We start from the raw sequence: 14,546 nt of genomic DNA on the forward strand, positions 1-14,546 counted from the left end.
CCTGATTATTTTCATATTAGCAGTACTAGCAGTATGTGTAGATTTGTCTACTGTTTGCTTAGTACGTGCATGTTTAGATCAGAGTCAGTACGTCATCAACTTAGTCAATGCCATTCTAGTGATTTACTCATGGATTAATTTAATCGAGAAATTGCCTATTTACTCAGCAACGATCAAGGTTTGTCTGATGGAGTGGACTGTGACGAGGAGATCCAAGAGAGGTCGCCCGAGGGGGAGCGGGCAGGTGAGTTAGCAGAAGATCAGCCGGTTATTACATCTCGGTTGTCAGTCAAGCGTGTGGTAGGGACTGTTGCAAAATTTAATGAATACAAGAGGTGGCTTGTAACTGAAACTGGATTTGGCGGAATTTTGAAGCTGCCAATGCTTGCCAAGCTGGATCTGAGAATGAGTGTTTGGGTCATGAGGAAGGTAAATGCTCGGTGTCGTGTAATTGACATCGATGATGACAAGAAGATTGGATTCACAGCAGAAGATTTCCACAAGGTTTTTGGCATCCCGTGCAGGGACCGAGACGTGTGTGGCAGGGATGCACAAATTGCTTCTCCGGCGATCAATTTCATTAAGAAGACAATCAGTACAGTTGCTTAGAAGACGGCTGAAAGTTTTATAAACAGAGAGTTTTCTGAGGATTCGAGCAAGATTGAAAAGGACTGTTTTTAGATCGCATTCGTCATTTTTGTCATGGGCTACTTGGTAGCGCCGTGTACAAAGTATGACTCCATGACAATTGATTTCTGCAGTGCGCTGGCCAACCCGGAATTGATAGCGCAATTCAATTGGTGTGCGTATGCTATGCAGAAATTGATGTCAGCGGTTGTGAAAGTGTAGAGTGATTATCAAAGCAGAGCAGCAACGGTTCATTTTTTGCCTGTCACCTGCTTTTTCAGGTAGAGTGATTATCAAAGCAGAGCAGCAACCGTTCATTTGTGCATTCTACTGGTAGCACAACTACTGCAGACAAACAGGGGAATCATTAAATTTATTACATGAGATATACCTAATACCGCATTCAACTCGTCAGGGCTTTCTAAACATGGAGTGAGCCGTAGTTTCAGCATATCATCTATAATCAGCTCTGGCAGATTTTTTACTCATCATTCCTTGCCCGCTTGGCTGGGTTGGTGTCATCATCATCGTCGGCAGTGGATCGACGAGTCAACTTTCGTGGTTGACTCGCAGCAGCTGCCCGCCTGGGTGGAGCCATCACCATCAGCGAAGCTATGATCTTCTGGATTATATGTAGCCACTTCTTCCACAGCTGAAAGACCGGATTGCACTTCAGGTTCTTCTTCGAGATCTCCAACTGCAATCGATACGCCATCTCACAAATTTTAGATCTGCATTTTAACTAAGAGAACAAGAGAATGGGCTCTTTTGCTGAATGGTACATTGGTCATTGAACCAAAGAAACTACGAAAAATATTGTAAACTTTGCCGCTGATATTATTTTCACGGAGTTGTTTAATAACATCGCGTGTGTATATCGATATGCTTGTGTGAAGGCCAGTAAACTTTCTCACCACATTTTTCTGTGAGAGCATGGTTGTGATCAGCTCTGAACTCGTTTATATACCAGCCATTGTCAGTTGTTGGAAGCAACCGTATCATCGCGGGGCATCTGCAAATCGGCAGAGCAAGTAATGGAGAGTTATTATCTTTTGTGTGTGTGCCATATGTGTCTCGTCACCTAGGTAGGGGATGAGTTACTGAAATGAAACAAGTACTTACAAAGTAGCCACAAACTATTTCCTGCATGCATTTTGTCCTTTCAACATTTAGCCGGCTTTTGCCATATCTTGCTCCAAACCCAATCTCCCACGAGTAGAGATTGTAATAATCATATGCTTCTCCCAATGTATCAAAGTTGATTCCCACAACAGGAACTATGACAATTTCAGTTTTTTTTCATGCATATATTTGTAATATACCTCCAATGCACTCATCATCGCAGCACATGGGGCCGATCGTCAGGTGCACCGCCAACACGGACTCTGCATCATGCGGAAGTATGTTTCAATGAGTATATGCCATGGACATTTTCCAACTGGAATTCTCAGTATGATTCAAATAATGTAAGAAAATCTTAGCAATTCGAAATGAAACCATTCTTGAACTAGATACTCAATGTCGTAGTGCTATACCTTTTGGCCCAGCGCGCGAGCCCGTCCGCACCATCGCCGCTTTGCTTTGCATGTAAATTTCTGTTTGTTCGGCAGATTTGTTTACGGACTATTGTTTTTCTGCTGAGTACTAGTTTTGTTTTTGCAGTACCTTGATCCGCGCCAAACAACTTTTAGTCCCTCTAACTATCAAGCAAATTCCCATGCTGATCCCTTCAGTTGAGGCCAAGTCACGTTGGCAATGGGGGTGCCGTTGTACATTTAGCATCCCAGTACTAGGATATACAGCGAACTATACCAAGAAATACTCTCTCCATTCCTAAATATACTCCTCTTAGAGATTTGAATATGAACTACATACGGATGAATATAGATGTATTTTAGAGTATAGATTCACTCATTTTGCTCCGTATGTAGTCCATATTACAATCTCTAAAAAGACTTACATTTATGAACGGAGGAGTAGTAGATTAGGCTCAAGTCCAAGACTGGGCTAATTAAGTGTTTTAGAAATAGAAAATTAGGCTCAAAGTCCAAGACTGGGTGTATTAGTGCTGCTGTAGTTGTGGAAAACATTCAATTCTTAGTGAAATCAAATGGATTACATCCTAGGCCCAACTATGCATGTGGGTTTCTATGTGTTTCAAGTTGTGCAGACAACAAATATTATGGGAATTGAGATTATCACCTGTAAGAATGGTCTGAGGATGTTTGTCGCCCATCATGCGGATGAATTCGTTGAACACGCACTTGAAAGTTTCAGCTGTCTCATCCCTAACAAGCACACCACCGAAGATAATGCTCTGAAAGTGGTTGTTAACTCCAACAAACAGCCCAAATGGCATATCATAGAGGTTTGTATGGTATGTTGTGTCAAATGTTAATGCATCTCTGAAATAATGGTACTGCATTCTGTTTGCACCAGTTGACCACAGTAAATTCCTTATCTGACTATCACTGTCTGGTTGTACTCTGTAGTATAAACCAGAATCCTTTGAACCCAATTCTGCAAAGACATCCATAGTTTTCCGAACATCATCGTCTGCTTGATCTTGGCTGATTTCACCACATAGACCCCTCAAAGCCCTATTGGTGAAAGGCACATTATTCATTGAGCCGAAGAAACTACCAATTATGTTGTAAATTTTCCAATGCTGATATTGTTCTCCCTGAGCTGTTTGACAAGGTCTCTTGTATACAGATATATATGTTTATGTGAAGGCCAGTACACCTTTTCACCACATTTATCTGTCAAAGCATGGTTGTGGGATGGTCTATGCTCACTTACGTACCAGTCATTGTCATTTGATCGAAGCAAACGTATCATTGCAGGGCACTCGCATTGGCATGTCCATGCGTTTCCTTTTTTTGGTTTGCCCTGAAAATATGAATCCATTGCCAAATGTTATATTACGTTTCGAGAAAACATATACAACATTTTGGGTAATGATTTTACTTTCAACTCACCGAGCATCCACAGACTATTTCTTGTATACATTTGGTTCTCTCGACGTTCAGCCTACTTTTTCCATATCTTATCCCAAACCCGATCTCCCACGAATATAGATTGTAGAAGTCATATGCTTCTCTCAATGAATCAAAGTTGTAACCAACTGATGGTACCACGACGGTATCTGTTTTCTTCTCCGCGTATCCTCTTAAGGTTTTCAAGGGCACATACTCTTCCAGCGCATGGTGTGCGCTCAATAGGGGCTCGCCCAATACGAATCATGCACGAGTATTAATGGATCATTATTTGACTGTAAATGGGTGCCTGATTTGTATATGCAATGTTCACAAGCAACCAATATAGTAGGATAGGTTGAATGTTGGAGATTTCAATTATTCAGACATGGCTTACCACACTGTCTTCAGTGTTTACGACGATCCAACACAAACTTACGTTTTGCTCATTTTATCATCAGGATCTCATTGTTCATACACAAGCAACATGGGGTACAGGTTTAGTTTTAGATTGAAATCATTAAGAATGAAATACACCCGACTGTAAAAGACATCAGGCTTGATAAGCGACCAAAATGTAAAGCAGAGATTTACATGTGGAGATATGAATTTTTCAGACATTTATAACCGTAATGCATTCAGAGATGAGCATGGACAACTATGAATTGATGTTATATATATATATATATATATATATATATATATATATATATATATATATATATATATATTTGACTTTTGCTGAAGAATTCAGCACCGACACGCGAGCAGTATGCATATACACCTTGTGCTTCAGAGTTCTAGTTTTCCCAAATATGGCTTGCATGAATATGTTCAGAGTTAAGCAGGATCAAGACCAAGAGAGTGTACCTTCTAGTCCAACCAGGGGCTTGAGGGTCATTTTTTTCTGTTGATTATTGCGAATCGGCCGCCGACAAGCGCAGTGCTTCACAGCCGTTATTCACGGCCAATTGGATTGACAGTGGGTCATCGCCAACATCTCCCATGCTTGATTCAGCAGCCGACTGTGTCAGACAAGTACCTGCCTCACCGGCCGGAGTTAAATCGTTGGTTTCAAGATCCGGCCAGGGGAACCTGTGAGAAGACCCGGCCATCCATTAGATGGTCCATGCAAAAGATTCAGAGCTACTGCTTCAACGAAGATGAAGTAGCAACCATACCTGTCGACAGGATCTGTTAGGAACTCCAATCCATTGCCGTTCTCTTCCACCGCCGCCATGAACTCTGCTCTCTGCTGATGGCGCCGCAGAGCACTCGTAATGAGGGAGCGGGGTGGGAGATGGGGTCCTGGCTTCTTCTGGGCCTGCGAACGCATTTATTTTTTCCACCGCTATGTCTACGCCGTTTTCTGGACGGAACTGTTGCTCGAGTACGTCAGGTACCGCGATCAATCAACGATACTGATGGTACATTTTTAATCTCCGTCCGTTACTGCGCGACATATGTGCCGTATATATCGACAGTAAGCCTACATGCATGTATACGGTCCGCTCAAGAGGCCCACCGATGCGGTCTTGCGCTATTGGTCCACCTAGCGAGAGCGCGCACGCCCGAGCTCTCTATCGCCGCTCTCCGACATGAAGCTCTTATTCTATACACTCTTGCCGTTTGATCCGTGTGTCCTCTGATCCATGTTTCATCAATAGTAGCCTTGTCGTCTGATCCATGTTCCGTCTTCAACGAGATGAGCTTTCGTGCTGCCCACTCTTGTCTGGATCTTCTTCTTGCTTTCGTCAAACTATTCAAGAACTATCTAAGTTTCCTCCTTCCAATAGATCAGCTGAGGCGACTAAAGGGCAGTGCGTGGGCGGCAGCCGGAGTAGATCACGGGATGGCTACACAGAGTCGATGGCCGGGCAGAGCGCTGGGTAGCAGCAATGTGTGCTCCTTCACGTGGCATCCCCGCCGTAGTTCGCTCGTCCGGGGCCGCAACCGGAGTAGATCACGCATCACGGGCGGCGGCCATGCCCTTTTGGCTGGGATGGCGGCTCGCAGAAGGAGGTGAGCGGCGGCGGTGCACTAGCGGCAGCTATGGGCGCGAGGTAGGCGGTGGGGGCGGGTGGCGTAGCCGGGAGAAGGATCGGGGTGGCATCCACATCGCCAGGAGTAGGAGCGCGGCGAAGGGCGCGTGGCCAGGAGAAGGAGCGGGGCAGCGACCGCGTCACCCGGGAGGACTGCTGGAGGCAGGTAGTGGGAGATGGGCGAATGGATAAGACGCGCGCACTTTTTAGATTTTAGGATAAATGTATACTATATGTAAACTTTCATGATGAAATAGGCTTTGGGGTGAGATGCATAAAAAAAACAAAATTATGGACTTGTATAGAGAATAGTGCATGTACTAGAAATATATGAATTTTTTTTGTGTAGCTCCCATCAAAACGTATTTCATCATGAAAAAATACAAAGATGTAGTCCCTAAGGTTCATGTGTATTCTCTCATATTTTTAGGAACTTTAAAATGTGATTTTTATTTTTATTTTAAGAAGAGATATCCATGTAGCTCGAGCAGTAACAGTCATTTTCGACTTACATACCTTATTTTACTTGCTCTCATCGAGTGAATTAACAGTGGACTTCGAAATAAATAAAGCAAATTAAATACTACTACTACTAATTGATGGGCCCAAGAGCACCCAGTTGCCAACATTTGGGCCGCCCGAAGCAGACAACGCCACCGACCAAACCCTACATCTCCTCTCCTCACCGTCGCCGCCATTCACTCACATACACACCTCGCTCCTCACTCGTCGCTCGCCTCTCCGCCCGAAACCCTAGCCGGGCTCCTCGTGCTCTGCTATCCTCCCGCCGCCGGTGACCATGGACGCGGAGCAGCTCCTGCCGTACATCTACTCCTGCCTCCCCGAGCCGCCAGTCTCCCACACCGCCCGCCTCGCCGCCCGCCGTACCGCCCCCTACCACGGCGTCGACCGCATCAGCGGCCTCTCCGACGCGCTCCTCCACGACATCGTCTCCCGCCTCTCCTTCAAGGAAGCCGCGCGCACCGCCGTGCTCGCGACGCGCTGGCGCCGGGTCTGGCTCTCCGCGCCGCTCGTCCTCGTCGATACCCACCTCCTGGAACACTGGCCCCCGACCCGCGCCGACGCGCCGGCCGTCTCCGCCGCTGTGTCGCGCGCCCTGGCGGCGCATCCCGGGCCCTTCCGCTGCGTCCACCTCCTCTGCACCCCCATGGACGCGTGCCACGCCAAGCTCAAGCGCTGGCTCCGTCTCATGGCCGCCAAGGGCGTCCAGGAGCTCGTCCTCGTCAACCGCCCCTGCCCGCGCGAGGTGAATCTCCCTGGCACGCTCTTCCGCATCGCCACCCTCACCCGCCTCTACGTCGGCCTCTGGAAGTTCCCTGATGTGGCCTGCCTCGGCGACGCCTCCTTCCCCAACCTCCGCGAGCTCGGCATCTTCAGCGTCGTCATGGAGGACGGGGATGTCGAAGCCATCGTCGCCAGGAGCCCCGTTCTGGAGACCCTCAACATTCAAGGGAGCATGAAGGGGCTGGGCCTCCGCCTCGTCAGCCAGAGCCTCCGGTGCGTGCAGATCTGCGATTCCGTGATGGAGATCGTCGTCGTGGTGGATACCCCGCGCCTCAAGCGGCTCATCCTGTACAAGGTTCGGGGATCTCTAAACTCTGCCAGTGGCTTGCGCACGGCGATCAACATTGGCAATGCCCCCAACCTGAAACGATTCGGGTACCTGGAGCCAGGAAAGTACGCCCTTGAGGCCGGCGGCACCATCATCATGGTAGATCACGTACCTAAAGTTTCCATTTGTTCAATTGGCAAAGATGTTCAATTCAATGTCTGATCTTTCTTTGTTGAATAATTGGGCGCATTCCTGGGATGAAGCCAAGCGCAAACACTATGTTCACAAGCGTGACTACGCTCAGCCTGAATGTGCGTTTTGGAGTCCATGATGATGCCAAGATGTTGGCCACTTTCCTGAAGTGCTTTCCTAATGTGTCGAGTCTGCATATCAGGGTACTCATCTTCATCACCACCCTATAGGCTCCTAGCATTATATACATAATAACAAAAAATAGCGTGCCATTGCAAACTAGTGCCGTCCTTGAAATATGCTATCTTGTAGCGAGACATCGTCCATTGATTTATTTAGCAAGACATTGCTTAGAATGCTTTAGCATGCTATTAGCAGCGCTACTATTTTTTCAGTTATTATCCATCATCGTTTTACTGTTGCTGCTGCAATGCATAATCCATCAGTAGTTGAACTGTTCACTGACTTAACCAATCTGCAGTGTGAAAGATGTGATGAACCCACTGGGAAGCTCGAACTTAAGTTGTGGGATGAGGTTGGCCCTATTTGAGCATTATGTTGCGCATCGAGATTATGACTATCCGTGAATTCAGAGGGGAGGAAGGCGAGATGGCCTTTCTCAAGTACTTCCTGCAGAACGCAAGGGTGCTGACTGCTGAGGCATGCGGTGTTCATCTTCCCCAATCCTGATTTATCTTCAATTTCAAGGGCGAAAGGGCGGTCCATAGCGGGGAATCTGACTAATCTGAGATGGGGCAGTACTAAAGGCTGCGGAATCATCCAAGCGTAATGTCCGTTGGAGTGGAGTGGTCAGTGTTCTTTTGCAACATCGTACTACAAGCGATCGTTTTGGGCAGTGTTCTTGGTTCTAGCATGATTAGCTTGAAGTGTTGAGGTCAGTGGTGCTACTGTTCATGGACCATTCCTATGCATGTCAGCATGTCTTCTGTTTAAGTAGATAATGCTGCTTTAGCTTCTGCTGGGCTTATCTTGGTAGTGATGGCTGCCTGAGAAAACCAGATTGTAAAACTGGATGTTATTTGGCTTCTCTTTGGCTTAAGTAGTGTAGTGGGGATGGTTTGATAGAACTTAACTAATCCATGCACGGCGGATTGAATCTTGTTGTCTACTCCACTCGTATGGTTAGACCCTGTACAATGCAATGCTTATTCGTGGTGCTTAGAGCATCTCCAGCCGTTGCCCCCCCCCCCCCCCCCCCGAGGCATAAAAATCGCCGCCTGTGGGCGAGCCGGCGGCAAAATCGGCTCGGGGGCGGTTGGGCACCCAGCTGTCGCCCCCAGGCAGCGATTTTGGCCCATTATTCGGCCCACTTTCGTCAAAAAATGTCCCGATATCGGCGCGAATCGGGCCATATTCAGCGGAGTTCGGCGTGGTTCGGCGTGAATTCTCCATAAATAACTTTTTGCCTCCATAGTTCATCACAAAAAATCAATAGAAATCAAATAGTTCAACAAATAAAAACTCATATTTCATCACACGTCGTTCCCGGCATCGGCCTTGAGCCTCCATAGGTGCTCCACCTGATCGTGTTGCGGTTGTTGATGCACCTGTGGGTCTCGGATCTCGCAGTTGTTGATGCACTTGTGGGCCTCGTATCTCCTGATGCATATTGAGGTAGGCAGTCCAGGTTGCTGGTAGCTGGTGATCAACTTGGCAAGAGGACCCTGCCTGTAATATGGTTATGTGTCAAACACCGGCTCTTCCTGCTCGCTCTCAATGATCACGTTGTACAAGGTGACACACAACAAGTCATGATCTCCCACATTTGCTCTTTCGACCAGGTCTGAGCAGGGTACCGGACAACAACAAATCGAGATTGGAGCACGCCAAATGCCCGCTCGACATCCTTCCTGCAAGCCTCCTGAACCTTCGCAAAGAAGGAGTTCTTGCCTCCTGGCACATGGTTTGAGATAGTCTTCACAAATGTCGACCATCTCGGATAGATGCCATCAGCTAGGTAGTACCCCTTGTTGTAGTGCCGCTCATAAACCTAGAAGTTCATCGGAGGAGAATGACCTTGAACAAGCTTGGCAAAGACAAGGGAGCACTGCAGGACGTTGATGTCATTGTGAGTTCCTGGCATCCCAAACAAAGAGTGTCAAATACAGAGGTCCTGTGTGGCCACTGCCTCAAGTACCACACTGCAACCGCCTTTGGCGCCTTTGTACAACCCCTGCCAAGAAAATGGACAGTTCTTCCATTTCTAATGCATGCATTCGATGCTTCCAAGCATCCCAGGAAATCCTCTTGCTGCATTCTGTGCTAGGATCCGAGCAGTGTCTTCAGCATTGGGTGATCGCAAGTATTGCGGTCCAAACACTGCCACCATTGCCCTGCAAAACTTGTAGAAATACTAAATGGTCATGGACTCGGCCATGCGCCCATAGTCGTCGAGTGAATCACCGGGAAGTCCGTATGCAAGCATCCTTATAGCCGTCGTGCACTTTTAGATTGAGGTGAATTCAAGTGTGCCGGTGCAATCCTTCTTGCACTTGAAGTAGTTGTCAAACTCCCGGATGGAATTCACAATCCTGAGGAAAAGCTTCCGGCTCATCCGATAACGGCGCATAAATATTTTCTCGCCGTGCAATGGAGCGTCGGCGAAGTAGTCGGAGTAGAGCATGCAGTAGCCTTCCAGACGATGCTGGTTCTTTGCTTTCACCCACCCCGGCGCCGAACCACCTTGCCGCAGCTTTTCATTGCTCGCGAGCAGTCCGGCGAGGGCGGCGAGCACCATGAGATGATCCTGCTCCTGGACGTCGGCTTCGGCTTCCTCCTCCAGCAACGCCGCGAGCGCCTCCTCGTCGTCCAAGTCCAACGTTGGGCCGGCTAGACAAATCGCCGAACACCTTGCGGGCGTGGTCGGCGTATGCCCGCCGGTGTACAGCCCCTGCGCGGCCGGAACGGCGGAAAAATCGCCCGGACGGCGGTGAAGAGGCTGCCTCGGTGAAACCTCTCTCTCCTTTTCCGACGGGAAATTGCCTATCTAGCTGTGGTGGGTGGTGGGCGGCGCCGGGATCGAAAGGGTGGCGGCCGAGCGCGGCTGGGGGGGAGGGGGTCGGAGGCGAATCTGGACGGTCGGCTTGACTTTTCGCCTGACGGTGTGGCCCCAGGTGTGCTTTTCCCTTGCGTGGGAGCCCCCGAGCGCCCACCAGTGCGCCGGGTTCGGCCTGCGATTGCCGGGCCCAAAAACGGGCCGAGCCGGCGGAATTTGACGTCTTGGGGGCGCGACTGGAGCGTTTTTTCGGGGCGCGCGCGAAAAAAGTCGCCCGGGGGCCTGTTGGGGCGCGGCTTGAAATGCTCTTACTCAGCTTCGTTCATGCATCATCGATGACCTAGTACGAGCCTCTCCGTGTAGATGATCGTTCGAATACCATTGGCCGCTATGTTGTTTTCACAGTTTCCTCTTGTAGCTATACGAGTTTGTTGAATGTAAATCTGTAAGTAATTACTCGTTCCAAAAAGTAGGGTTATCCAATTTCGAGCGGCGGAAACTCTAGCCAAAGTTGATGATCCAATTTCCCTCTTCTGTACGAATGTGAATCGTTCTATACGTCAAGCTGTCTTCATATTGGTGAACATGGCTAACGATTATCGACGAAATTGCTGCCACATCGTTGGCATTTAGCCTTCCTTGATTTGTACCTCATGGCGCAGCTCACAAAAGCCATCAGATTGAGGCAGCCCAGTCCGGCCATCATCCAGAAGAAGCGATCCAAGTGCCCCTCGTTGAGGTCGTCGGGGATCCACCCCGGCGCGCCGCCGGTCGCCGTCGCCCACTGCACGGCCGTCAGCAGGAGCGAGCTCAGGTACTCCCCGGCTGTTATCGAGAGGAGCCCGAGCGCCGTGCATACTGTCTTCATCGCGGGCGGCGCCTGGCTGTAGAAGAAGCTGAACTGCCCGACGGTGGTGAGCACCTGGCCCACGCCCTCCAGCGCGTACTGTGGCACCTGCCACAACACGCTGGTCCCATTCGGCGCCCGCGGAGACGCCTTTGCCGCGCGGAGGCGTGCCGTCTCGAGAAACGCCGCGGCGCCCATGCTGAGCACCGGCATGGCGAGGCCGGCGCCAATCCTCTGCAGCCCCGAGATGCCGTTCTCCCTCCCGGTGAGCCGCCTGGCCACCGGCACGAACACCCGGTCGTAGAGCGGGATCAGGACGACGATGGTGAGCACGTTGAAGGTGGACATGGACGCGGACGGGATGCGCGCCGAGCCGACGGTGGTGTCCATCGCCATGCCCTGCTCCACGAAAGTTGACGGGACCTGTGCCGCCACGGCGTAGAAGAACACGATGGTGGCCAAGAGCGGCAGCATCCTCACGAGGATCTTGAGCTCCTCCACCTGCGTCACGGCACAGAGCCTCCATGGACCGCGCAACGCCGGCGCGTCTGCCTCCTCCACCTCCTTGTTCGACGGCGCGACAATGGCTGCCTTGTCAAAGAATCTGATCAAGTAAGCAGCGGATTTGATCGTGTCAAGAATCTGATAAAGCAAACAACACGAGCAAATCTCAGAGTCATCACTGAACTAACTGAAGATCGGTAGTGTGCTCTATCCTCTCAAATCCCTTCATCACAGGATTGTCCTCTGGCAGCTCGTAGAGGAGAGAGCTATCGGACGGCAACTGGACGTTGAAGTTTCTGACGGCGGCAACGACGACCTGGCACACTCCGGTGAGTGGGCTGCCACGGGTTGGCTGAAACCTGTACTTGCGCGATGTCGCAACCAGGCAGGAGAGCCCGCCGGCGAGGACCGCTGCCAGGATCGTCGGGCCCAGTGCCCAGCCGTAGTGGTCCTGAACCCACACGATGCCGGTGCTTGCTATCGTCGACCCGCAGTACATGGTGAACACGTACCAGTTGAAGAAGGGGCCTTTCGCCCTGCGCTCCAGCGGGTCGCCGTCGTCGAACTGGTCGGCACCAAAGGACATCAGGCATGGCCGGAGACCGCCTACTCCGACTGCGATAATGTAAAGGCCCAGAAAGAGGATGGACTCCTGAACCGACACCACGTTCGATATGCCGTTCTTGACGAGCAACGGCAGGTACGCCGAGAGAGCTGTCAGGATCATCCCCTGCAAGCAAAAGAAAAAGAACAACATTTCGATCAAACTTCAAACAACAAAAATCCATGAGGCTGAACTCGCTGGCATTGTTCTTTGGTATGGTATAATGCACTAATACAAAATGCATCAGAGAAATCTTTCGTGTGGTTACCAGTCCTAAAATCAACGAAGCGCGATACCAATCTTTTCTAAGGGAAATAGATTCTTCAATCAATATACTAATAAAAGAATATAAATCAAAGTAGCCCTTAATCTGAATATCTCAATTGGCGTCTCAAGTTGCAGAGGAGTCGCTGCAGACAGATGATTATTGTACAGTCTAGGGTTGTTGGTGAGATCGACGTACCACCGCGAAGGTGGAGAAGGAGATGACCATGGTGCGGTACCTTCCCCAGTAGGAGTCGGCCAAGATGGCGCCGGCCAGTGGGATGACGGAGCTTGTTGCCTGCCAGGTGGAGACACTTCTTGCAGCCGCAACATTGCCCATGCCCAGGAAGACGGTGAGGTACGTGATGAGGTTGCACGTGATCCCATTGATCGATAGGTTGTAGCAGAATTCAATAGCTGCACATCCCCATCAATAAGTGAAAATGAATGGAAAATATACTGCACGCATATTGCTCTTCCGCGCAACCGTGCATGCGGTTGGATTGTGGGAACCAGCATGGATGAGAAGAACGACGGTGGTTGTATGCAAGGAGGCAGAGCATATGTGTTCTGATCTGGATCACGGCTAGGGTTGCTGAAGTCTTCAATATAGCGGTCATGAAGGGAGACCTGGTTTGGAACAAACATGCCTGCCCAAATAGAGTTAAGGGACATGATTGATCCATCCATGATTTCCTTATTCCCATCAAGCAGGTTATTCATAAACAATTTTTCATGGGGATCGGGCAGTTGACCTGTTTGGACAAGCCGGGTGGCTTTACTTTTAGAAGAATTCAACGAAGCCTCTTTTTTAAATCCAGAAAGCAAGTTTAATGTGGAGCGCCTTGGTTATCCACAAGGCCACAAGGCCACAAGGCCAGGAGAGAGAAAAATACACAAGATTTCAGCCATGGACAGACAACTCTCACCATTGATAGGCTGTAGGAGTGATTTGGGTAAAAAAGATCTCAACAGTAGAGGCATGAAAGATTACCGAGAAGTGTGCGGCAAGCGCGCCATCCACCCGTGCGCTGCTTCAGCGCCGGGTTGCCGTCCAAGTCGAGAGACCCGTCGGTGGTGTACGCCTCTGCCGCTCCCTGCGACAGAAATCCCTGCAGCAGTGAAACACCCAGTGATCAAACACCTCTATCCAGCCAAAAGAGATAAAGAAACTGGATCGCAGAGAGGATCCTCGTGACCGTGGAGGCAGAGGCGAGACCTCGGCGGGAGGGTGGTCGAGCAGGGCTACTGCTTGCTCTCGCTGCTCGCTGCCGGAGGCCATGGCCGGTACGGTGGCTGAAGACTCCTCTGCTCTAATGGCTGGCCTGCCCGACGTCTTAAGAAGCTGAGCTCCCGCTGGTAGCATGTTCTGACCATTTTGTGCGTGTGCGTGTGATTATAGGCGAGAGCGAGACCAAGAGAGGATCTGAAAGCTGGACAGGGCAACCAGAGACCGCTGCGGTTCGCGTCAAATCGCCACTACCAAACAGTACTCTTGTCGGCTCATCGCGTGTTAAACGTGGCCCCGCAGCTAAGTACTACTACTAGTACTGCCCATAGCTCTACTGGTGCGATGCGAAAGGTTGAGGACCAGCTACAGACGAGGTGAAAGCACAAGCTACAGAGATTGAAGTGCCTCCTTCCACATCGTGTGGCGTTGCTGCTGAGCTAGTTCCGCTTGTGACACCAACCCGTGCCTGCCGATGGATGCATGGATCACCTAATACTAATCTCTAAACCGTACGATCCTTCCTTCAAGATTTGTGTTTTTTTAGAAGAAGACCCTAGGAGCGTCCGGCTTTAACTGAATAAAGCCCACAACAGGCAGCGTACACGAGCATAAAGTCTTACAACGCATCAAACACCCTCAAAAGGTCGAGCTAGGCGAGGGGAGCAAGT

General features: G+C 49.9%; 3 protein-coding genes across 4 annotated transcripts; 1 reads left to right on the forward strand and 2 right to left on the reverse strand.

Annotated features, from left to right (window-relative positions):
* Positions 1–877: 877 nt before the first annotated feature.
* Positions 878–3,861, reverse strand: LOC123161021 (protein FAR1-RELATED SEQUENCE 3). Its single transcript, XM_044578874.1, has 6 exons — positions 3,609–3,861; positions 3,434–3,519; positions 2,830–3,227; positions 1,750–2,012; positions 1,542–1,639; positions 878–1,324 (listed from the first exon to the last, which is right to left on the reverse strand). The coding sequence occupies exons 2-4, from the start codon at positions 3,466–3,468 to the stop codon at positions 1,927–1,929; spliced, it is 519 nt and encodes a 172-aa protein (XP_044434809.1). The 5' UTR covers positions 3,469–3,519; positions 3,609–3,861; the 3' UTR covers positions 878–1,324; positions 1,542–1,639; positions 1,750–1,926.
* A 2,533-nt stretch (positions 3,862–6,394) lies between these two features.
* Positions 6,395–8,505, forward strand: LOC123159648 (FBD-associated F-box protein At2g26860). The gene is made up of 3 exons (XM_044577460.1): positions 6,395–7,379; positions 7,484–7,615; positions 7,894–8,505. The coding sequence occupies exons 1-3, from the start codon at positions 6,447–6,449 to the stop codon at positions 7,960–7,962; spliced, it is 1,134 nt and encodes a 377-aa protein (XP_044433395.1). The 5' UTR covers positions 6,395–6,446; the 3' UTR covers positions 7,963–8,505.
* A 2,406-nt stretch (positions 8,506–10,911) lies between these two features.
* On the reverse strand, positions 10,912–14,108 carry LOC123160381 (protein NRT1/ PTR FAMILY 8.5). 2 transcript variants are annotated; one of them, XM_044578201.1, is made up of 5 exons: positions 13,867–14,108; positions 13,642–13,759; positions 12,847–13,064; positions 11,968–12,509; positions 10,912–11,879 (listed from the first exon to the last, which is right to left on the reverse strand). In XM_044578201.1, the coding sequence occupies exons 1-5, from the start codon at positions 14,011–14,013 to the stop codon at positions 11,018–11,020; spliced, it is 1,887 nt and encodes a 628-aa protein (XP_044434136.1). In that variant the 5' UTR covers positions 14,014–14,108; the 3' UTR covers positions 10,912–11,017. The 2 variants fall into 2 exon arrangements, with proteins under 2 accessions (XP_044434136.1, XP_044434137.1); XM_044578202.1 differs by having other exon boundaries at positions 12,847–13,297.
* Between the last annotated feature and the right edge of the window lie 438 nt (positions 14,109–14,546).

This window comes from Triticum aestivum, chromosome 7B (genome assembly GCF_018294505.1).
Source record: "Triticum aestivum cultivar Chinese Spring chromosome 7B, IWGSC CS RefSeq v2.1, whole genome shotgun sequence".
NCBI lineage: Eukaryota > Viridiplantae > Streptophyta > Magnoliopsida > Poales > Poaceae > Triticum > Triticum aestivum.

Bases quoted from the DNA above. Each gene is read 5' to 3' on its own strand.
- LOC123161021 (XM_044578874.1), bottom strand. From the start codon at position 3,468: ATGATACGTTTGCTTCGATCAAATGACAATGACTG. The intron at 3,228-3,433 runs GTACGTAAGTGA...TTTCACCAATAG, and splicing joins CGATCAAATGACAATGACTG to GGCTTTGAGGGGTCTATGTG. The intron at 2,013-2,829 runs GTGATAATCTCA...CGCATGATGCAG, and splicing joins TCCTCAGACCATTCTTACAG to AGTCCGTGTTGGCGGTGCAC.
- LOC123159648 (XM_044577460.1), top strand. From the start codon at position 6,447: ATGGACGCGGAGCAGCTCCTGCCGTACATCTACTCCTGCCTCCCCGAG. The intron at 7,380-7,483 runs GTAGATCACGTA...CCTGGGATGAAG, and splicing joins CCGGCGGCACCATCATCATG to CCAAGCGCAAACACTATGTT. The intron at 7,616-7,893 runs GTACTCATCTTC...ACCAATCTGCAG, and splicing joins TGTCGAGTCTGCATATCAGG to TGTGAAAGATGTGATGAACC.
- LOC123160381 (XM_044578201.1), bottom strand. From the start codon at position 14,013: ATGCTACCAGCGGGAGCTCAGCTTCTTAAGACGTCGGGCAGGCCAGCC. The intron at 13,065-13,641 runs GTAATCTTTCAT...GGGGATGTGCAG, and splicing joins CGCTTGCCGCACACTTCTCG to CTATTGAATTCTGCTACAAC. The intron at 12,510-12,846 runs GTACGTCGATCT...TTTTGCTTGCAG, and splicing joins CCTTCTCCACCTTCGCGGTG to GGGATGATCCTGACAGCTCT.